The sequence below is a fragment of the Castor canadensis genome, chromosome 14 (genome assembly GCF_047511655.1).
Source record: "Castor canadensis chromosome 14, mCasCan1.hap1v2, whole genome shotgun sequence".
NCBI lineage: Eukaryota > Metazoa > Chordata > Mammalia > Rodentia > Castoridae > Castor > Castor canadensis.
In genome coordinates, this window is record NC_133399.1 from 27,908,287 (window position 1) to 27,933,847 (window position 25,561).

General features: G+C 35.3%; 2 protein-coding genes across 2 annotated transcripts in view; both read right to left on the reverse strand.

Annotated features, from left to right (window-relative positions):
• The window catches only part of LOC109689076 (olfactory receptor 7E178-like), a 32,046-nt gene extending 31,844 nt beyond the window's left edge, over positions 1–202 (reverse strand). Inside the window, exon 1 of the mRNA XM_020167772.2 lies at positions 68–202. Coding sequence (XP_020023361.2) covers positions 68–202 — 135 coding nt within the window. The remainder of the gene's footprint in view (positions 1–67) is intronic.
• Positions 203–14,845: 14,643 nt separating this feature from the next.
• Positions 14,846–15,922, reverse strand: LOC109689075 (olfactory receptor 7E178-like). The gene has a single exon (XM_020167771.2). It carries the CDS (start codon positions 15,920–15,922, stop codon positions 14,846–14,848), a length of 1,077 nt encoding a protein of 358 aa, XP_020023360.2.
• Between the last annotated feature and the right edge of the window lie 9,639 nt (positions 15,923–25,561).

The following is a 25,561-nucleotide window of genomic DNA, read 5'->3' on the forward strand; positions in this document are numbered from 1 at the left end:
AATGAAATCTGCCTATGAGCTGGACTGGAATATGTTGCTAGGGGCGTGTGTAGTATACAGTGTTCACCTGTTGGGTTTGCAGATTCACACAGACAGATTTAGAACCAGGCCACCAAGGAGAAATAGCTGGTGGCTTTTCCCAAGACCGATGCTCTTGCTGGGACTGGTTCCAGGCTGGGTAGGGAATCTGTAGTCTTTCCATGGGTTAGGGGTCCAATACAGGGCTGAGTTCACATCTATTTTATCCTTTGTCTTCTGCTTTTTGCAAAAAAATAAAAAAAGGTGGTGGGGGTTGGGGGGAGAATCGGCCAGAGGCTTTTCCCAAGGCAGGTATACCCTAGTGGCTGTGTCCTGTTGGGATTTCCATGGCTGTTATATGCAGTTAAAATCTGTTTTAAAGGTCAGTCCATGAATTTTATAGGCACCCCATTTGCTGGCAGTTATTTAGTTAGCTAAAAAGTTTCAAAATTACCCAAATGTAGCTAAAGTGGTTTCTGAAGTCATGGTGTTCAGGAATTCTGATTCCCTCTCCTGTTTATAATCTTGGATCTCTCTAATTTTTCTCCTTAATTGATGACTGTTGGGTTATTTGAAAATTATTTATTTATGCACTTTATTTATAACTTGCTACTTCCTTTTAATGACTCAAAGGATTTCACCATGCTAAAATCAGGATGTTAGGACTGCATTCACCTCAAGGCTTTAATGTTGGAGCAGGGCCCATCAGGTACCTTGCCTGTTTCTATGCTTACTCATATAGCTGTTTGTAAGATTCACTTCCTCTTATGCTTTGGCCAGATGTCTATCTCAGCCCTTGCCAACTGACCTTCTCATGGGCAAACTCACAAAATGGCAATCAGCTTACAGCAGAGCTAGCAATCAAGTACCAAACAGCAATAAAGTTAAAAGGGAGGGTTTTTCTATACCCTGATCTCAGAAATGCTATCCCATCATTTTTGCTATATTGTAGTAGTTGGAAGCAAGGCACTGAGTCCAGTATATACTCCAACGGATGTGTCTGTGTAATGGTATGAACACCAGAGTTAGGGGTCATAAGGAGCATATTAAAGCTTCCCTTTACTCAAGTCTCATGTTAATCATGAGTTCCAAGCCTAACAATATTCTAGAGGAAGAGGCAAAATGATGGATTAGAGGCACCTACTACCTTCCTACATCTCAAAATATCTGAAACGAAACCTTCAGGTACATAGTACTAGGGAGAGTTTGGTACTGTGAAAAAGCAATGGAGGGAACTAGTAAATAGTGGACAGCTAGAATATAAGGGAAATTTAGAAATATCATACTTTAGATTTATAACAGAAACAAAGCACCCTAACCTAGGGTGTCAGGCAAAATTGCAGGGAATGTGGAGAGCCTTCTCAATGGGGCTGCAGGGAAAAGAGAAAAGGAAACCCTCCTTGGGTAGACCCCCACATGCACATGAACTGAATACAAAGAAATGGCATTCTGCAAAAAGTGAACTTTAAGAAAGCCGATTACATGCCCTACAGCAAGGAGACTCCAGAGAAGGGGCCAGCACTCTCCAACACACTCAGTGGTAATCATTGCAAGAGAGGTCTTAAATGAAAATGTCTCAGCTGGGGAGAGCTGAAGACCCTACAGTTTTATATATTCAATTCCTAACTCCTCTATTGGTTAAGCAAGCAAGAACCTCTGTGGACCACAAGACTCACTGGGATTCAGACTCTGCTTGGGCAGAGTAAAAATAGCAATCTAGGAGGACTTCCCTATGAGAAATTACCTGTGTGCTGCCATGGTTGTTGTGTGTGTGACCTAGTGCATGCTAAGTGAGGAAAGAGTTGGCAGGCAGTGTGAACCTAAATGGCTGGGAATCACATTAATTGAAAGCAAGAGCTGCCATTCATTCCCTGTGTGGCACAGGGGCACTACCTCCTTGAGACCTGGGTGCCATTTGACATGAGTTGAGTGAAGAGTGAATTAGGAATTTGCCTTCCCCACTGCCAAAGTAAGAATCACAGAAGTACAGTGACGAGTGAACTAGAGATGGAGCCTGACTGATATAGGAATTTCCATGAATCAAGTAAAGAGTGATTCTGGAGTCAACACGAATAAAGAACTAGTCCTGGGCTGGAAGGTCAGGTGTCACCAACAGCAGAACCAAGATGGAGACAACTGTTTGATGTTTGTCCAAATTACAGCTTTTCTATATACCTCCTGTGCTGGGGATTACCTCCTCAATAAAGAAGAAATATGTTTATTTTTTTCTTTTTGCAGCTGTTATTGTTGATGTGCTTTTATTTTATTTTCTATTTTGTCTTTTTCTGTACATATCTAAGTGTGTTATCTTTCATTATTATTTTTAATACCTTCACACCATATACTTCCCCACTCTTTCTTACCCTGTTTCTACCCTTTTCTTCTCCCAATTCCTCCTTTTTGTTAGTGTATTTATCCTTATAACTTAAAAAGTATAAACTCCTAGTTTATACTATAATACGCTATTTAATTTCCTTTAAAATCTTATCAGGGGAGCAGGTATTTTATGCAATTTATTTTTGCAACTAAATAACTGGCTTGTTTTTTATTTGTTGGTTAAATTATTGCTGTCTGATTTCTCCTCTCTGAGTTTTCATGAAAAAGATATACAGCTTAACAGTTGTGTTAGTTGCAATACAGAAACACAATAATATGAAAAATAAAGGCAATACAACTCCTCAAAAAGTTCACAATACCTCAATAACTGAATTCAAAGATAACAGAAATGGTTGAAGTGCCAGACAAAGAATCCAAAACTGTTTGTTTATTTATTTATTTGGTGGAACTTGGATTTGAACTCATGGCTTCAGCTTGCAAGGCAGGCACTCTTACCATTTGAGCCACCCCGAGTCCTTTTCTTTGTTTTAGTTATTTTTCAGGTACAGTCTCACAATTTTGTCTGGTCTGATTTATGGCCTTTAGTGCAGCTGGGATCACAGGCATGCACCGCTATGTCTGGCTTACTGGTTAAAAGAGGGTCTCACTAACATTTGCCAAGGATGAACCTTCCAATATCTGTCTCTAGAGCAGCTGGGCTAATAGACATGTTTCACACTGCCTGGCCTAACTTTTGGTGCCTACAGGAAGAGCACCTTACAGCAAAGATGCACATAGACTGAAATCAAAAGTGTAGAAAATGATTTAATTAGCAGACAGAAGTCACAAGCAAGCAGGAGTAGCTATAGTCATATCTGCTCAAGTAGCCTTTGATTCAAAATTCATCAAAAGAGGGAGAAGGGTATAAACTATTAATAAAGTTTACAATCCATTAAGAAAATATAATTCTATTTAGAAATCAATTGACTATGGCTGTATCTTCACTTGTTTTCCCTGTGTTTGAATGTAACAGTTTCAGGTGAGATCCTTAATACATTTTAAACTGACTTTATGCAGAATGAGAGAGATTTGGTTACAGTCTTCTACATATGGACATCCAGTTTTCACCACATCATTTGTTGTTGAGATTCTCTTTTCTCCAACATATTTTTGGTTCCTTTGTCAAAAATAGATGGCTGTAGGTGTGAGGACTTATTTTTAAAACTTCTATTTTATTCTGTTGGTCTATATGTCTGTTTTTCTGCAAGTTCCATGCTGATTTTGTTACTACGGCTCTGTAGTATAATTTGAAGTATGATATTGTGGTACCCTTCAGCATTTTTTTTCCCTCAGGATTGCTTTAGCTATTAGGAAACTTTTATGCTTCCCTATGAATTTTTGGATTGTTTTTTCTATTTCTGAGAAGAATTTGATATTGGGATTTTGATGGGAATTGCATTGAATCTCCAGATTGCTTTTAGTAGCATAGACATTTTCACACTCAAAGATGTGTTCCAAAAAAACAAGAAAACTACTGAAATATGACATTCAGATGTGGACAAAGCTTTATATTTCCCCCCGTTGATGGGACACTCAAAATGCATTGAACAGTATTACAGTGAGTAAAGGATACTATGTATTGGAAAACACCAGTGATACATTTACAAAATACAGCATTGTATTAATTTAAAGGGATCAGAAGATGTTCACAATTTTAAGGTATTTAAATTGTGCAGCTTGGAGTACAAACAGGCAAACAGAAAAGGCACCAAAACTCAGAAGACAGAGGAGCAATACGGCTTTGTGATGACCTGGTAATGCAGGGGGTGACAGATGGCCACAAACTTGTCCTAAGCCATCACAACCAGAGGAACATCACTACATATCCAAAAATGCAGAATAGACATGTGTGCTTGGCAACTCACATAGGAGATGACTTACATGATTTTAGATATTTACAATTATCTTTGGGATATAGTAGAGAAAAGCAGATGTTAGCAAAAGAGAGATTGGAGAGAAAGAAGTACATAGATGTTTGGAAGTGAGATTATAAACCAAAATCCAGGATGATGAACAGGATCCCAAGCTCTGTGATGAGGTATATACACAGCAATAGTCCAAAGAGGATGGATGCAGTTATAGACCACCTGTGAGGCTGATTAGAATTCTCAGCATGAGTTACATTTCGAGGTTTTGTATTGCTTGGACACTTTTTGAAAAAGAAAAGAGGTTTTGGAACAAGGAAACAGGTGACCCAATATGTAGCACTGTGTTTATATTTGAATGCAAGCAGTTCACTAGTAAAGTCCTCACATTTGTAGACCATCTGTCTAAATATTTCTTAATTTTGGCACTCTCTTGTATGAATTGTTGTGACTAATTATTGTGTTACTTACTTGTTTCTAAACACACTTACATTAGAACTACCTATGTAAGTTCGGTTGTTGCATGTTGCCCAAAGACCAATGTGTTCAATATTTTGATTCCCAGTGTGATGCTGATGGGAAATGATGGCAAATTTAGGTGGTGATATGTACAGGTTGGTCTACATGTCATGGTGGGCATGCCCTCAAAAGTGTAGTAAGGTACCAACTTCTTCTCTATTTCTTCTCTATCAATGTGGTAAGCAGTTTTGTTTCACCACATTCCCTCTTGATATGTTACCTCACCATAGTCTTAAAGGAAATGTATCAATTACTAATGAATTGGAACCTTCAAACTGTTAACCATTAAATGTACTCATAAATACACATATGATTATATGTATTATATATATGTATTATATATATATGTATTATATATAGTGAGAGAGAGAATAAGATTCTATCAGTGGGTCTGGCTGATGGAAATAGGAGAGGTAGGAGAGAGAAAAAGAAGGTTGGGGAATTAAAAATATTTAAGCATCTCATCTTTATATTAATATGACATAACACAATGCACTGCAAGTTGTTGAATAATATGGGAGCATGATGATAGAGAAAGAGTAAGTAATGGGGAAGTTAATCTGACATATATATATATATATATATATATATATATATGTATAATATATACATATGTCTGAAATGCCAAGGCAAAACCCCATTGGACTACCAATATACACTTTAAAATAAAGAACAGGACAGTATAACAGGTCTTTTCCAGGAGTGGGCACTAGTGGGAGCGGAGAAGGCATAGGGAAAAGGTAAGTTAGGGTGAACATGTATTTTGCATTCATGTAGTAAAATAGAAGAAGGAAACTTGTTGAAATTGTTCTAAGGAGTAGAGATGAGGGAGAATGTTGGAGTGGGTAAATGTAACTAAAATATACTGTAAGAATATATGTAAATCTCACCACTGTATAACTATTAAGTGGAAATGATATGAAAATGAAAACAAAACACAAAAAACCTGTGAGCCACAAAACATTTCTTTCTTTAAGTTACTTATAGAAAGTATTTGTTATAGTAAAATAAGCAACCCAGTGCAAAGAATCTCCAATAAATAATGTTGCAAGACTAAGAACATTACAAAAAACAAATCCATGTTCATAGTAACATAGAGTCTGTTCTTTAAAGAAAATATAGCATAAGAAGTATTCCTTCCCACTTAAAGAAATGCCATTCTAATTGAAGTAAATTCTGAAATTATAAAATATACTTAATTATGTTGTAAAATAGTACTGCCTAAGATCTAAAATCTTAGAGACATAAGAGTTAAGATCATGTTACCATGAATTGAAATATATTGAAAACATTGTAATAAAAAAGAATGTTTATTTGTCAGTTAAATTTGGGAATTTTCATAATTCATTGACTTTATGACTTTGCTACTTTGTGAAAATAAGTGCTCACTAAAATATATGGAATGTGTTTTAGAAGTCATTATATAACTCCTAACTTTGGTTTAGTGAACTTAAAATTTTGAGAAATATGTACATAATCGTAGGTATTATCAGGAAGCACTTGTGCCCACAGTGATGGCGTCAGTGTACAATGCCCCTACCCATAATTACAAAATAAAATTAAAATTTTCAGTTTTTGTTGGCTATGGAATAATTGAATAATGCTGTGATAAACATGGGTTATAATGTAAGTATGCTGTATACAGAATTTGATTTTTTCAGGTATATGCCCAGAAGCTGTTCAAATGGATAATATGGTAGTTCTATTTTTACTTTTTTGAAGAAGCTCCATACTGATTTCTAATCTAGATGGAAATTCACAATCCCATGAACACCTTATAGTGGTTAACTGCATTTTCAAACTACATTTGTTACTTGTTTTCTTGGTGATAGCCATTCTGATGGTGTTAGAGATGGACTCTCAATGCAGTTTCATTTGTATGTCAGATTCTACAGATGCTAAGGATGCTAAGCATTTTTCATGTGTCTTCAGGCCACTTTTACTTCTTTTGAGAAATGTCTGTTCACTTTGTTTGCTTTATTAGTTTTGGGTTATTTGTATTTTTTTGGTGTTTAATTTTTGTGGTTCTTTATTCTGAATGTTAGTCCAGTGTGAGATGAATAGCTGGAAAAGATTTTTTCCCATTTAGGCTGTCTCTTCACTCTGCCAATTTTTTTCCACTGAGTTGTGGAAAGTTTTTAAGTTGATGTAATACTATTTGTCAATTCTTTTTTTGGGAGTACTATGGATTGAACTAAGGGCCTCATTGTTGCCAGGCAGATGCTCTATTACTTGAGCCACTCAATCAAATCTTTTTGTGTCATGAATTTTAAACATAGAGTCTTGTGAGCTATTTGCCCAGGCTGACTTTGAACTGCAGTTCTTCTGATCCCTGCCTCCTGAGTATCTTGGATTACAGGTGTGAGTCACTGACACCTGTCAATTTGTCAATTCGTGTTCTTATTTTCTGAGCTACTGGAGTTATAAATGTCTAGATCTTTAAGTGTTTCCTCTAAGTTTTTCTGCAGTAGTTTCAAAGTATCAGGTCTTACATTAAGGTATGTGATCCATTTTGAATTTGTTTTTGTATACTGTGAGATACAGGGTTCTAGTTTCAGGCTTCTGCATGTAAATACCCAGTTTTTCCAGTACCATTTGTTAAAGGAGATGTGTTTTCACCAACATGTTTTTGTCCCTTTTTCAAAAAAAACCCTGAGGGTAATACCTTTGTGGGATTATTTCTGGATCCTTTATTTTGTCACAATGTTCTACCTTTGTCTTTATGTACATGTTACCATGCTATTTTTATTGCTATGGTTCTGCAGTATAATTAGAAATCAGGTATTGTGATACCTCCAGTATTTATCTTTATGCTCAGTGTTGCTTTGGTTATTCAGTATTTTGTATTTCCATATGAATTTTAGGATTTTTTAAATTACATTTTTATAAAGAATGACATGGGGATTTTATTGGGAATTGTATTTAATCTGTAGATGACTTGATAATATAGTCATTTTCATAATATTAATTTTTCTGATTCATGAAAATAGAGGGTCTTTCCATCTTCTAGTGTGTTTTTCAATTTCTTTCTTCAGTGTCATAGAGTTTTTTATTGTAGAGCGTTTTCATCTCCTTAGTTTAGTTTATTTCTAGGTATTTTACTTTATCCAGGCTACTGTAAATTGGTGTGTTTCCCTTATTTATTTCTTATCACGTGTGTTATTGGTATAAAGAAATGCTAATGATTTTATGTTGATTTTACACCCTTTTATTTTCTGGAATTGTTTATCAGATCTAAGAGTTTTCTAGCAGTCTTAGGGTTTTAAAATTATACGGTCATATCATTCACAAATAGGAATAATTTGATGTCTTTTCTTTTTAATATGCTTTTTGCATCTTTGCCCTACCTTAGTGATCTGGCTAAGGATACCAATACTGTATTAATGAACAGTAGAGAGAGTGAACACACTTGGCTTATTCTGATTTTAGATTAAACGATTTCATTTCCCCCCCACATAGTATAAATATAGGTTTGTCATGATTTTTCCCTTCCTAGATTCTTTAGGCCTTTTATCATGAAAGGATACTGAATTTCTTAATGGTTTGTTCTGCATCTATTTAGATGATCATGTGATTTTCAGCCTTGATTCTATTTATGTGCTGTATTTTGTTTGCTGTCCTGCATGTGTTCAACCATCCTTGCATCTCTGTAATGAAACCAACTTAATCATAGTTTGTGACCTTTTTAATATGTTATTGAACTCAGTTTGCAAATACATTATTAATCATTTTTACATGTATGTTTGTCAAGGAAATTGTTTTATAGTCTTCCTTTTTGTTGTGTCCTTATCTAGTTTTGGTTTCAGCATAATACTAGCTTTATAGAATGAGTTTGGAAGTGATGCTTCCATTCCTATTATATGGAATAGTTGGTGAATATTGTTCCCTTAATTAACATGCAGTGATGTCTTGACTAATTTTGGATTGAAATATGATTATAACATTCAAGACCTCTCAGAAATGATAAAAAATCAAATCTATAAATCTGTGGTGTAGAGAAGTGAACTAACATGCAGACTAAATGCATAGAAAACATATTAAATAAGGTCATAGTAAAAATCTTTTTCAGATGTGATTATAACTACTAATTTCTTTGGATTCCATATGTTTAGAACATCTTTTTCCATTATTTCACTTTCAGTCTGTGTGCCTCTTCTAGTGAAATGAGTTTCTTGTTTCTTGTAGCAAACAGTGAGATCTTTAAAAGTAGTCCATTCAGCCGTTCTGAATATTTTAATTGGAGAGTAAGACCATTTAGATTTACAATTATTACTAAAAGAATAATTTATTACTGAAAGTACTAAGTTTTCTTCCTTTTGTGTTTGAAGGCCTAGTGAGTTAATGATGTTTGTTTCTCTCTAAATCTCATTTATGTATGTATTCTATTAATGATATTTATTTTTTCTTTGTTCTATGTTTTCATGTTTGTGTATACCTTTCTTCCTCTTCTGTGTATAGAATTCCCATAGTATCTTCTGCAATGCTGGCTTAGCAGTTATGAGTTGCTTTTGCTTATGGTTGCCATGAAAGGTCATTACCTCTCCTTTGATTTTAAAGGATAATCATGTTGAGTATGGCAATATTGGTACCCAATTATTTTGCATCAGTGTTTGAAATACAAGAGTCCATGATCTTCTGGCATTTAGAGTTAATGATGTAGGGTCTGTTTTTTTCTGATGGACTTGTGTTCTACATAATACTGCACTTTTCCTTGAAAATTTCAGGATTCTTTCTTTGTTCTGCCATCTTTGCTGTGTAAGTCTAATATGACATGGGGAAATTCTTTTCTGGTTCAATGGGTTCTAAATGACTAGTCTACTTGGAGATCCATATCTTACTCTAGTTTGGAGATTTTTGCTATAATCTCATTTAAAACATTTTATATGCCTTTAATTTGCACTTCTCTACTCTGCACATTTATAGATTTGATTTCTTAATCATCTCCCAGAGATATTGAATATTGTGGCCATGATTGCTTACATCTTTTCTTTACTGCAGTATGAATGCAGTAATTCTTCAATTTTGTCTTCAATCTCTAATACTCTTTCTTTAGTTCTAGGTTATTTGTGTGCCAGTACAAGATATGGACCTCCAAATCCTGAAATTTTCAATTGAGCTTTTAAATTTGCTTTATTGAAAGTCTCATTTCTAAGATTTTTTTTTCAGAACCTCTGGATCTTTGCTGAATTTCTCATCCAAGTTGTTAAATTTCTCATCTAAATCTGGAATTGACTTCTTTATTTCATTCTTTTGTTCTATGAATCCTATTTGATGACAAAACTAGGCTTTTAAATTCATTGTTTGGCATTCATTTCCATAGTTGTGGATTCAGTTATTGAAAAGTCATAAAATGTTGGAGGAGTTAGATTGCCTTGCTTTGTCATATTTCTATGTTGTAATTTTTGTATTGTTTAGGATGGGTATCTCTTTCAACTTTATATGGGGGCTTTCTTTTTTGATCAACCCCCAGTACCACTCACAGAGAGAAGACAAACCACCATAACACGTCCACCATCACCACCATCACCAAAGGAACCCAGATATAGAAATACAAGAAAAACTAAATACAGCTGTGAAGCCACCAACAATCATGGAGAAAGATAGTGGTAAATATAATGTAGAATATACTATGTAGCTAAAAATTAACAAATGTAAAAATAATAATAATAAAAGGATAAAATAATTAAGGGGCAGTGAAAAGGAAAAGGAAGAAGCAAGTTTAAATCAAAGAAAATAAAAAGAAGATAAAAGGGAAAAAGTACAAGGAAGATATAAGAGCAAGAGATGAATTTGATCACACCATAAAGAAAAATATGTAAATAAAATTCAGTAAAGGTCAGAAGAGGAATTAAAAATAAAACATAAAACATTAAAAAAGAAAGCAAAAAATCCCTAAATATTTTTAAAATATTAAAATGAAAAGAAAAACAGAGAATCTTCTTTACTGGTCCTCAAATATTTTAATTTGCTGGTTTTTGGGGGTGGAGATATAATGGATCATAGCTGGAGTTTGTTGAATTTCTCACTGTTCCCACTTTACAGTTTGATGATGCATGCTGATTGAAGGTCAGGCCAGTCAAGTTGTTAGCAGTAAAGATGCATTCACTTTAGAAATTTCCCGATTTTGTGTACCAAGATCCACCATTGGTTTCAATGAGCTTTGCAGCATATAGACTGAGAAATTTCCCATTCACTCTGGAGGTTTCCCCATTTGTACTTCCAGGGATGGCAAGTGTCTAAGCCATGCAGTATATCTCTAGTGCATCATCACAGAGTATGACAAACAAACATGACATTGAGTTCTTCCTGGGTGGGAGATGCTTGAGGAACCCCAGCACTCAGCCTGCCAGTCCCAGTGATTTCATATTCTTCCCAGTAATAAACCAACCTACAGGAGAGAGGAGGTTGCAGAAATCCAGAAATCCCCTTGATCTAGGTTCAACTCTAATAGTCCCATGGTACAGCAAACCATGTGCAACAATGAGGCAGTTCTAGAGGATGAGACTTGGAGCTGTCAGCCTCCTCAGCAATTCCCAGGTGATGGGGATTGATACTTGTCATAGAGGGTGAAGCCACACACCACTCTCCCTTCCACAGTCTGAGCCCCTATTGCCTAAATTTCTCAGCCTGTCCATGTCCAATCCTCCTCATATCCATGAGTGTCTCTCAAGGCTTTCTCTCATTTCAGATACTGTAGCAGGATGTTTCCAGGTTCCAGGTTCCATGACTTATTGCTTTTTTCAGTCTCCCAAATACCTCATTCTCACTCAATAGCCCCTCTCAACATGGTATATCTATCTATCTATCACACACACATATATACCAATATATTATTAATATATTAATATATATTATTAATAAATATATGAACATATATGTAATGATATATAGCATTACATTGTACATATACAATTCCATGACTATATTACAATTCCATGACTATAGTCCAATATAGTCATGTAGTTGATTTCTTCTATAGAGCTAGGCTGCCACACTGAGCCACAGTCACACCAATACCCACATTGGATTTAAGACTTGAAAGAACTAGGTTTCTCTGTGGTTAGAACTGCAAGTACATTGTCACCAAGACTGCCTGGCATACCTTGTGTTTGTTACTTCAATTCTCCCTCCCATTAGGGAAGTATAAACTGTTTCCTACTTTTCTTTCTGTGTTGTCATTCTGTTTCTCTGTGCTTTCCAGCAATTCTGTCACCTCTTTCTTGTTTCCTTATGCTCTTCCAATTTTTCTCACTTCAGAATATAGTTTCTCCTTTGTTTTCTTGACCCTTCTCATTCACATAACCACACAGAGGAAATTTCTAGTTGGCTGCAAGTTGCTAGTTTTATCAAAGAATTCAATATTCATGGGAATAGCCCCATTGTTGAGGAATGCAATCATAATCACTTGACTAAGATCATTAAAAGAATAGAATGACTTGAAACCCTGTAATATGTCTGAAACCAAGCAATGTGGTTTACCTGCCCTATCTCTTTCTACCCTTTATTTTTCATATTTATGGTATTTTCTTACATGGTTTTTGAAAAGTTTAGTGTCTTAGGTGATGTGCTTTTTCAACAACGGCCTGTCCCATGCCATGGACATAACCACTACTTTATATTGTCTCTGGTCCTTTGGTGTATCCATAGAAAGAAGGAAAACTCAGAAAAGCATGGTCTCAGGGCAGTTAAGCCATACCCACACTCTGTTTCTGTGAATCAAAGAAGGGTTTGACAGTGTTTATCAGATTTTCAAATGTTATGTATTCTCTATGCCAAGTAAGATATAGGATCTGAGGAAACTGAAATGAAAATTCTGTTATTCCTCTTGGAATATTCAGTATTGACATACATAAGGACAAAAAAAAAAGAAATAACCTACTAGGGAAGTAAGGAAGCCAAACTTCAGGTCATAGACAATTAAATTTAATGACAAAGGGATTAGATGTATCTTTATTAATTATAATGTCTTTTCTCTTACCATATTCTTTTATCACAGATCAATCACACTAAATGGAAAAAGGAGACATGTTGAAAATATTCCAGGAATGAGATAGGGTGGATAAAGGAGAATGATGATGTGGGTGAATTCAGCTATAATATATTGTAAGAACTTTTGTGAATATCACAATGTATTCCCAGTACAACATCAATTTAAAAAGTAAAAAAAAGCAAAAGAACATGTTAATCACACAAGAGCATCATTATTTGTTTAATTTTTATTCAGTACAGTTGTATAAATTTGAAATCTAAACAAATGACAATGATGGTTCTCAGAGGTAATAACAACCTGATCTATATTGCAAAAACAGAAGACAGAGTTGGCAAGATTCAATATTAAATTGTCACTCTGAATCTGATACAAGAAACATATTGATTGTTTTACAACCACCAGAAGATTTAAGGAGAGACCCAGATGAGTTACCCACTGGGATATCTGAGGAACAATATGTATCTATTTCTGGGATCCTAGGGAGGAATGAAATTGAGATCTGATTTTATATCACCTTTTGAGACTTAGTGGTATGTTTACAAAAATAGAAGAGGATGTGGAGAGCTGCAAGAGTATCCTGGAATGGGGGCAGGAGTGAGGTTTGTGATGAAGTATTATGGAGCTACCTTGTCTGTTGATTTTTCCTATTGACTGTGGTCATTTTTCCTACAGAAGACACATCAAATGATAACTCGAGTTCACTGTGATCTACTACAACTTCAAAAGAGAATACCACAGTAATGTATGGGTCACTTCCAAGAGTTACAAGAAAGATGAATAGATGGCTGATTTGTTAAGGGGACAACCTTCTGGGGTTCTCCTGATTGACTGCCCATGTGTCTGAGAACACAGCAAAATCTAAACACAGCTACACTCCATTCTACCTAACAATCTAGTATATTTCACATAAAACATGTATTTCTTTTTTCTAGAAAATGATTATAAGTTGGCAATTATAGATGGAAGGCCACTATGCAGGTGAAATGATGCAAACTACATAGAACACATGGCACAGAATCTAGCATTTGGAAACCGTTAGTAATACTCAAGGATGTGATAGTTTCTGTAATCCTTCCTCATCTTTATCATCATGCTCATGAGCATTTTAGAGTGCTTAGAAAACACTCTATTTTCTGCTTTCATGGACAAGATGTCTATGGGAAGTACAGCCAATGTGGGAAAAAAGGAAAAAAATTCTGTAAGATTTATGGACTCCCATCACAGTCAATATCAAAAGCTTCACATTACACATAGCTTACATTTCATATATTTGGATATGCTCCTCAGGCCACCTAGAGTATGTTTCCCTGTTGATGAAGAAATGGCACTTTTGATAGTCCTTCTTGCAATCATCTCTTCCTCAGCACTTTATCAGTGTGTTGAAAATTCCTAAGTCATGATCAAGGACTCAGGATTCATGCCCCTCCTTTGGTGACTAATTAAACCTCAGGTTCCTTCCTCAGGCATTTCATGAATACAGTGTCACATACCAGCTTCCTTATACAGACAACAATGGAAGGATGTAACATAAGTATGGTGCCCACTACACTTGGAATTATCAAGCGGGAGGGCTGAAGGTTCTGGATGAATATTCATTATCATGTGGCCTTGGAGGGTCAATGCAAAGACAGAAAGCAAAATCATCCAAATTAGCCCAGGTTATCCAAATCTGCACCAATTCCTTATGTTAGTATAGGAAGAATAAAAGAGAATGAATGGCCATAAATATATTCAGCTCTTCTACTACTGATAGGAAACATACTTGTGATAGTCACTTCTCTTTCATTTGTTTAATTTGTAGAGAGTCATCTGGATTTTAATTTCAGTTTAATTTCGTTAAAATGTACATAACACAATTATCATTTTAATCATTAAAGTGCACAGAACAGTGGAATTAGATTCACATTGTCATGTAATCATCACCATCAATCATGTTATGAAACATTTCTTATTCCCAAGGTGAATATAAATTTTTTAAATGTCCCCAGACTTACCCCTCCCTCGTGTCTCACATCATTTTACCATGAGAAATTAAATTAATCAAAATGCAAAAGTAATGTATGCAAGATGATAGCACTTACAAGTCTAGATGTTTAATGCTGATGTGAGTTCCAGCATGCATTACAAGTGAATAGTACAGTCCTGAGATTACTATTCTACTTTGGATCCTCCTCAAGGCACCTTTCATGTTCCTGTTCCTCAGACTGTAGATGAAGGGATTCAGCATAGGAGTGACTACCGTGTACATCACTGAGGCTATTGTACCTTTCTGGGAGGAAGATAACATATCTGCAAAAAAGTATACACCAATGCCTGTTCCAAAAAATAAGCAAACAACTGACAGATGTGAGCTACAAGTGGAGAAGGCTTTATACCTCCCACCAGAGGAGGGGATTCTCAGAATGGAGGCAATGATTTTATAGTATGAGTAAATGATCCCTGACATAGGAACAACACCAAATATGGAACCAAGAAGACAAATGATTATGTTATTGGTTGAAGTGTCAGAAAAGCCAAGATGAACAACTTGAGAAGGGTGACAGAAGAAATTAGCAATTTTCACATCTTTGAAATAGGTAAATTGTAAGACAATCAAACTATGCACCTGGGAATCCAAAATGCCAAACAAAAAACACATCAAAACTAAAAGGACACAGAGGTGAGGGTTCATGATGGTCGAATAATGCAAGGGGTGACAGATGGCCAAAAACCGGTCATAGGACATCACAGTTAGGAGCATGTCATCCATACATCCAAAAATGGCAAAAAGAGACATCTGTGTTAGGCAACCTGCATAGGAAATGACTCTACTGTTAGTTTGGATGTCCAAAATCATCTTTGGGATTGTGGTGGAAATGAAACAGATGTCAGCCAAGGCCAGGTTGGAGAGGAAGAAGTACATGGGGGTGTGGAGGTGGGAGTCAGAGATTACAGCCAGGATGATGAGTAGATTCCCAAGCACTGTGACCAGGTACATGGACAGGAAGAGCCCAAAGAGAATGGGCTGCAGTTCTGGATCGTCTGAGAGCCCCAGGAGGTGGAATTCTGAGACCTGTGTTATATTTTGTGCTTCTATATTACTAGGACACCTTTGAAGTGGAAAAGAAGGTTGGAAAAATGAAACAAACAGATACCCAGAAATCTGTGTGTGCATATCTATGTATGAGTGTACATACTTAGGTATACATATATGTTTTCAAAAACATTTAAATGGCATCTCGATTATGTTGCCCAGGCTGGTTTGAATTACTGGGCTCAAATTATCTTCCTGTCTTAACCTCTCAAGTTCTGGCACTACTGGTGTACTCCACTGCACCTAACTTTCTGTTCTTATTTTTAACTCAAGAACTCACAAGTGAGGTATGAACATTAGAGGGCCAGACACCTTCAACAATATTTCTTGGTTGTGACAAGCTTGAACTCCTTGGAATACTTCATTATTGGTCAACGTTATTCACTTTTTATTCACTTAATTTGGGGACTCTTAACTGACAGTGTTAGAAGATGACAAGTCATCCATAAGCAGTTCAAAACAGTTCAGTTTTATGAGAATGAGAGTAAGAAATATCTGAACGGAAAGGAAAAAGAAATCTTCCCTACAATAAGAAAAAAATGCCATTAGAGTATTTTAAGGAGTAGTCAAATATACTTTATTTTTGAAAAACTTTTATTCATTAAAATTTTATAAATAGTATATTAACTCTAGGACTATTTGTATCCTACATTTAATTTGATGCTTCCTAATCAGAAAACATTTTTATAACAGTTATCTCTCAGCTTTATTTTATCAGCTTTGTTGTCTGGTTACTATCTCTCATCGTGTTAAGTGCTCACTCAACTTTGATTTGTCTTTTAAAGTTGTTTAATATATAATTACTATTCCTGGATTTGGTGAACTTCAAATTGTGATAAATATGGTTCAATTAAATGCATATAATCATGTCATCTCTAGCTAGAAATATAGTATTATTGACATTGCACTGTCAATGCATAAAGAATAATGACATATCAAGAAACTATTTAGAAAATTTAAAAATGTTAGGCAAGGTTTTTGTTTAGCCTCATACTATATCACTAAGGTATCTCCTATTAGACTGGTATTTGTTTTCTTTTTCTCTGATTACATATTCTACAATGCCACATTAATAAAATTTCATTGTTATCTGATCATAATTTTCAATTTTCATTTGAGGATTTTAGTGCCAAGGATAGGTATCCAAAATGCAAATGCAATTTGGAAGGGTGTAATCTTCTTATGCCTGGTGAATAGGGTTTCTTTGATGTTAATCCTGTTTTAGACGTTAACTGGAATTCCTTTACTTGTACTTGCAGAGATTACTTAAGTTCATTATTTTGTCATACTTTGATTTAATTGCAAAAATATGAGAAATAAAATAACCATAGATGAACAGATGCCTCAACTATAAAATTGGGAGAGTAATTATATTATCTAATATGGATTATGCAGCAGAGATTTAAAGAAATCTTGAAAATTGTGTAGATTTGTGGTACTCAGTTGGATTTATCAAAATCTGTACCTGTGGGTACTTAATACTTATTGATACTTTAAGCAAATTTAATCAGAATCTCTGCGTTTGACAAATTTGATTGTTATTTTCTACACCAAGATTGAGAATCTCAATCATAGAATATCTTGGCACTTAGAAAAAATTGTATTAATATTACCTATTTGAATTGTCAACAATATCCATTACATGTATTAAAATATATCACATAACAATATGTGATTCAAAGTTAGCATAAGATACTAATTTCAATTATGAGTTATGAAACATGAGTTTATGTTTTATCTGCCTGATTCCATTCTCCTTCATAACTATCCCCCAGTGCCATGGACTGGGGGCAGAGTTTACTGTCTGTTTCCATGAAAATTTTTAACTTGTATATCTACATTTTCCCAAAGTAGCTAAAATACTTAAAGTTCATATAAGCAATATATATCATAACACAGTTTCCCTGAAATGTATTACTTTACATTGACATATGATTTTCTGATTTTCTGTGACTTATGTACATCAACTTCAAATGCTTTAACCGAATAAAAGAATTATCAGAGGGTGGGATGTCATTTAAACTGTCAATTTATATTTAGGGCAACCCTTTCAAAATGTGGGTGCCTCTCTCCATATCACTCAAGTGAAAATTTCTATGCAGCCTTAGAGTAGATGATAATTCTTTGACTTCCAACAGATGATGCATATTCAGTTTTAATACTACATTGTTGTTCAAGTAAAAGTCAGTCATTATTCTTAATATATAACTATCAAAACATCCTAACATTGCATCTATTAACAATCCTTCAATGAAAAATCACCAGTAAATTTCATATACTATGGGAAAGGATATCTCCGTTTTGCTCTAATAGAGGAGACAGTCCCTAGGATGGGAATCAAGAAATGAATATTTTAATCCCAAGTCACTGACTTGCTATATATGCAGAATATTGTAAACCTCTCTGTCTGTTTTAACTTACATATTTTATTGATAGGAAGAATAAGACACATCTCTACAACATAGATAGCACATTACGTGGAGTTTGGGATGTGAGAATATTTGGTCATTGTGGTTTCTTTTTTTGATCATTTGTCTGTTTCTTTTTGTTTATGTTGAGAAAGGGTTTCACTAAATACCCCAGGCTGGCTTCCAATTGCTATGTAGCCCAAGTTGGCTTCAAATTCATGATCCTCTTATTGCCTCAGCCTCCTATGTACTAGGATTAAAGGTACACACAACCACACTCAGCTTGTGGTCCCTTTAAAAGCCATACCAAATTCAACAACATGGAAATAGTGAGTTGTTTATAATTACAATTGTTAAAGGCCTTTGGAGGCTGGAATTATATAAATCTAAAAATCTGTCTCATACCAGGCCTCCTTCTTTTCGTCTCCTTCTTGTGTTTATACCCATGAAAATCTACAGTTTGTTTTTTTACAGAATACCAATTTACATACTTATTGCCTAATAAGAAAACAATATGAGACATCATCTATCACATTGTGATCAGAAAGTAGAAAACTCAATACAGAACTAGAAAAACTGTACAGTTTAAATGTGCTGTTTTCTAGGGATCTTCTTATGAAAATATTGGAGTAAATTTGCCCTATGAAGTTTTAAAGTGATGTTTGTATAAATAATCAGGTGAATTGCTTTTTCTCTGTCTTCATTATTGGTGTATATTAATTGTACAAAGAGTTTCATTTTATTTCCATATGTGCATATAATATACTTTGATAAAATTCATCTCCTCTATTGCTTATTTTTTATGGTACTTGGGTTTGAACTCAGGGCTTCATGCTTGCTAGGCAGATGCTCTACCATCTGAAAGGTGTCTATAGTCCATTTTGCTAAGGTTATTTGGTGTATTAAAGTCACACTGATTATGGGCAGTAATTGTGAACTACGAAGGATTCTCTTCAGTATTTAATGGGATGTCCCCATTGTGTCAAATTAGATATTTGCTCTGGAAGAATCACAAATGCCTGTTACAGAAAATGGAAAATTTGAAACTTTGGGTATTTTTGAAAGATATGAAGATTAGCCTTAAATTATCACTAATAATATCTTAAATTTATTTTGATTTAATTTTATTCATACAAAACAAATCAAGCCCAGACAAAGCACTCATTATCTGTTTTGTCCTTATGTGGGCAGTTTTCTCTCGGTCTGAAATAGTAAAATTTTCATTGCTTCCTACAGACATCTGACATACATTTTTAACGCTTCTAGTTTTGTGAGTATGAATTAAAGTCAATACCTGATTGTATGTCTCTTTTTGCAATTGAGTGGGCAGATTAAAAAAATAAGGATTTTTGTTGGCAGTTGAAATGATATCTGGATTAGGAGCAAGAAAGAGATTTGTGCTGAATGATCATGTGACTACTCTTTCTGTGACCATTGCCTGTGATCTCAGCCATCTGTCCTACAGAAGATGGAGCAGGTGGAACACCTTATTCTTTCCTGTATTCTATCAGGAAACCCCAAAGAACACAGTGAACAAAGTGTTTCACTGTCAGGGAAGTGAAATTCCTGTTCAAAAATTTTTGCAGTACTGGGTTTGAACTGAGGGCCTTGTTTTTGATAGGAAAATGTTGTACTACTTGAGCCATGGCTCCAGCTCCTGTTTGGGTTTCTAATGAGATACATTGCCGGAATTTCCATAGCAATATGTTTCTGTTTATAATATGACAGCCTAGTTAAAGCATAGTTCACTTTTTTCCTACCTGGAAATTCTAGTCTTTTATGTAAAATGAAACAAGGTGGGCATAAAGACAAAGACAAACAGTATACCTATGTAATAAAACAAGCTACATAGAAAACATAACTCTGTGCTTGGCATTTAAGAACTCTCAATGATGATTTGTGATGTTATGCTTAATGTCATCTTCCTCACCTGCATTATCATTTTCTTAAAGCTTTTTGAATGCTTCCAAATCAATTTGGTTAAACCCATTTTCTCCTACTTGGCTGAAATGGCTAAGGGAAGAAGAATAAGTGTGTGAGGAGAGAAAATTTTTGGATGGTATCTGGGGACTCAGCATCACAACCAAGAACACAAACTTTACAGTATTCATAATTGAAAATTTACATACTATTATCCTTCCATCTCTTTTGATAACCAAATATTCATATTTATCTTAATGATGAGGAAATCATAGTTCTGGTATTCTTCCCTTCATCCATACTCTCCCCCAGCTCTTACTGAGTAAGGATGCATGTCTGCTGCATCATAACCACAGGCTGAGGATCCAATCCCCCTTCTGTAGTTAAGTCTTGGCCTCTGTCTTCAGGATCGATATGAAAATGGTTTGAGATTGGAGCTCGCTGACACAAGGGAAGAGGAATGACACAGATATGGTGCTGACTAGACTGGAAAAATCAAGAAAATGTCCAGAAGGCACAGGACTGATTATTGACTATTTTATGATCTTGAGGTCCTGTGCTGAGAGCATATAATTAGCTAAATTGCTCTGTGTTATCCAAGTCTCCAAGGACTTCCTATTATTGGTGGTTGCAGAAGAAGAAAAACATCCCTTAAAGGTTGTGGTCTTTTCTTTTACCTAGAAGAAAGATTATGTGTAATATGCACCTTTTCCATGTCTTTCCTTACTAACACAAATTGATTATACAAGTTAATGAGATTCAGTGTGACATTTTCATGTGTGCATTCATCATGTTACATACTCTTGACCTCTAAGCACCAATGCCTGTCCCCAGTACTTAAAATTCTTCTTTCATGTCCACTCTGTTTACTTTCCTCAGATGAGAGAGAACATATGGTTCTATTCTTTCTGGGGCTGTGTTATTTATTCAGAAATCCATTTTCATTTTTCATCCATTGCTTTTTGTGGTAAAATATATATAACATATAAGAATTTCTTGATTTTTTTCTAGACACAATTCACTGACTTTGATGATTTACACATGGGTATGTCACCATTAATACTATCTACCATCAGAAAACACTTTATCTTCCTTTTTTTGTCAGCACTAGGGTTTGAGCTCAGAGCCTCATACTTGCTGGGCAGATACTTTTACTGCTTGAGCCACTTCACAAGCCCTTATATGTGATAGGTTTTTTTAAAAATAGGGTCTCTTGAACAATTTGCCCAGGGTGGAGATCAGGAGGATCTGATCTCCTGAGTGCTAGGATTACAGGTATGATCAACCAGCAGTAGGCCTATATTTTATATTCTTAAACAGAAAATCCATACCCATTTAAATGTATTCTAATTCTTCTTTAAGCCCAACCCTGGATCTCTCCATTCTGCTCTAAAACAAGATAAAGAATTTAAATGCAAAACTTGAAAAGTATTATGACTAAGGAGGTTTGATTTACATATGTAGATGTTTACTTTTCTCATGTTCCAAATTTTCTTTCCAATGGATGCCACAGTTTCTGAGATTAAACTCTTCTGCTATAGATCCTTCTAAGGGGGCTTTAAAGATCTCATTCCTCAGGCTGTAGATAAAGATTTAAGCATATGGGTGAATACTTTGCATACAACTGAGGCTACTTCCCTATTTCTGGTGAGTATGGTGTAACTATTATAAGATATATTCCACAGCCTTTTTTCCCATTAATTGATTTTTAAATTTTAGACCAGTATATTTGCTTTTTAAACCCTTTAGCCCTATGTCTTTCATTTGTATACAAATTGTGGATTTTTTCATTTTCTTTTGTTTGATTCTTTTATGAACTTACTAGCATATTATAGTTGTACCAGTGGTACATTGTGACATTTACAAAAGTGCTTACAATGTATCTTAGTTAGATTCATCTTTTCCACCTTTCTTTTTATCCACCTCTCCCATCTTAGAGTAGTTTCAGCAGTCCTTATTGTTCTATTTTCATATATGAACACCTAGTTCTTCCACCATATTCACCCTCTTTCACCCTTTCATTATGCCTTCTCTCCTGCTACTGGTACTAACCCCCTGACAGGACATGTTTTACCTTCCTATTCTTTATTTTCTAAAAAGGATAGATATTTTTTGTTTGTTTATGATGGTTATACTGGGAGTTTCAATGTGACATTTCCATATATACATACATATGTTTATGTTTATATGTTTATATATGTATCATACATTGAATTGTTTCATCCCCTCCATTATTCCCCTTGTTAGCTTAATCCTCTTCTTATGGTCATTTCAACAAAAATTGTGGATGTTTTCAAGTGTCATATATTAGTTTCTTTGTCAGTAGCTCATATTCATAACTCAGTGAGTTTTTTTTGTGATAGTTCCATACATATATATGGTGTTTTTATGGTACTCACCCACTGTATTACTTTCTTAAACCCCTCACCACATTTTTTACAATTTCCTTATTTTATTTTCATATATTCATATAACATACTATGATTGTCTTCACCCTCATCTTCCTCTTCCAGAAAATATGTAAAGTTCAGAGTTATGTAGACAGAAAAGGCTTTGTAATTCTCATCTGATGAAGTGATTTTCAAAACCAAGGCAATTATTTTATAATATGAGAAAAATATTCCTGAAATATGTAGAAATATGTAGAGATGGAAACAGAAAATTCATATTATATTACTGGTAAAAATGTTAGAATAGGCAGTATTAAGAAGTTGAGAAGGGAAACAGAAATTAGCAATTTCCACTGTCTTGAGTTTGGTAAACTATAATCCAGTCATTTTTGTAGCAGCTATTACAAAAAAGCTAACAAAATATGACAAAACTAAGAAGTAACAGAGGATAGGGCTCATGATAATTGGGTAAGGAAGGGGATGAAGATGGCCAGAAAAAGGTAATGGGCCAAAATAGTTAGAAAAATATTATCTATATATCCAGAAAGATAAAAGGGACATCTGCATCTAGAAGCTCTGGTAGTTCACATAAGAGATGGGTCTTCTATCCAGATGCCAGTGGTTCACACTTGTAATCCTGGCCACTTGGGAGGCCAAGACTGGGAGAGTCACAAGGAAAATAGTTCGCAAGACCCCATCTCCAAAACAACCAGAGCAAATTGACTGGAAGCATGGTTCCAGTGAAAGAGCTCCTGCTTTGTAAGTGTGAAGCCCTGTGTTCGAATCCTGGTCTCACCAAAAATGAGAAAAAAAGGATGGCTCTTTTGTGAGATCGGATAGTCACAAGCATTCATATTTGGAACTGTGGTGCAGATGAAAGAGATGTCAGTCAAAGATAATTCACAGAAGAAGACATGTAGATGTGGAGTTGGGAGTCAAAACTTACAGGATCATGAGCAAGTTCAAAAGCATCATCACTAGGTACATTGTCTGAAACAATCCAAAGAGGTCAGCCTGCCAGTCTTGATAGTTCAAGAGTTTCATGAAATGGAATTCTTTAAATATTTGTTTCTATATTGTTGGGGCATACTTTAAAAGAGCAAACTGCCTTTTATTAATTAGAATGCTCATTATTTGTGTGTAAATCATAAGATCTTAGAAACACAAATATCAAGAAAAACAGCTTTACTGGAAGACTTAGAGACAATTCTGTCTTTCACAGACATGATTAACAAAAGTATGACCACTTATTATTTGATAATTTGATGAATAATTTTAAATATCTATATTCCTTACCAGGAGACTAAATATCTTCTTATAAAACATTAAGAGTTTTTAAAGATCATAATATACAAAGCTTTTTTTGAACTTATTTTTGTCACTTTGACAAAATTCTTTAGATGAAGAACTTAAGGAATGAAGGATTTATTTTGGATCACAGTTTCAGTCAATGTTCCTTGGTTCCATTGATTCTGAATCCTCTGTGAGGCCAAACATTACGTCAGTCGAAGTGTGGGGAAGATGCTAATCAGCTCATTGCTGACAGGAAGCAGATACACAGAACTAGATACAGTACACAAGGGACTGTCCCCACTAACCTCCAGCGAGGACCCACTTCCTCAAGTTTCTAGAACCTTCTAAAGCTGTGCCAGCAGGTGGACACTAAGCCTTCAATGAGTGAGCCTTTTTTGAGAACTCTTCATTTTCAAAGCATGATATTTCATCTCTAACATCAAGAGGCTCAAGCCCATTTCACAATACAAAATGCATTTATTTCATCTCCAAGATCTAGGATACTTTTGAAACAGAGCAAAGGTGGAACAAACGAAGCAAAGATGTCTCTTTGTATGTGCAGTCCTCTGTATATAACTTTTATTCTGTTTTTTGTAAGTGCATTAGTTGTGTAAAGGGGTTCCACTGTGACATTTCCACACATGCATGTAAGATACTTTGACCCTCATTACTCTTTCTTCTCCCCTTTCATTTTGTACAATATTTAATGGACTTCATTATTCTATTTTCATACATGCACATAATGTCATTTGATCATATTTTGAATTCAGGCATTCTCAAATTAAGCATTTACCTCTGTGTTCCAAGTCTTTGAGTACCAGTACTGATTTGTGACAAACTATTTTGCTTAGAACGCTTTCTATAATGGTTTCTGTGTTATTTGCATCCTTCTACTCACACCTACTTGAGTCTAGAGACACTACACTGAGCAAAGAACACTCAACATAGCATTTCAATAATCACAGTTAAATATTTCCCACTCATTCAAGACAGTACAAAGAATATGTAATATCCTTCCCTGTTTAAGGAAAAATATTCTTAAAGAAAATTAAGAAATTTATGTACATGTTTCTTTATTTTATTCAAATGCAGTGGTGTTAATTTAAATACACTAAAATATTTATAAATACTCAGAACTAGAACAGAGGTATCTGCATATTAAATTAAGGCTGAGAGTCCATGGGCAGAGCTTGTTTTCATGTGCCAGTTACCTCCTAGGGGAGCCTTTTGTTTTCCTCTGTCAAGAATATACATGAGAGGGAGATGGGGCAAGATGGCAGATTGTTGACAGTACTAACCCCCAGTGGCAAATAACTACCCCAAAGAAGGAAGACACTGAGGACCCCAAAAGACACCCAGGAGGTCCCATAACCAGGAAGAAGCAGAGCTGCCTTTGAATTCACAAAGAAGCAACTAACTTCAGGAAGAATGACTAGCAGATTAGAACTCCCGATCCCCTGCCACTGAAGCCTTTCTGTGGCTCCACTCCACTGTGCTCCTTGCTCTGCAGTAAGGCTTTCCAAACACAAAGGGAATCTGAGCAACATGTTCAGCCCACACCTACTGACTTTGTTGTCTGGTGCCTGCAGCAGCTGCCTGATGGGCTCTTGGAAGCCTGTGCCACTGCACATGCAGAGACTGGGCACCCACAGGTGCCAGAAAGCACATGTCCACTGGCTTTGTTCTCCTATGCTGGCAGAGGCTGCTAG

Bases quoted from the DNA above. Each gene is read 5' to 3' on its own strand.
- LOC109689075 (XM_020167771.2), bottom strand. From the start codon at position 15,922: ATGCACACACAGATTTCTGGGTATCTGTTTGTTTCATTTTTCCAACCT.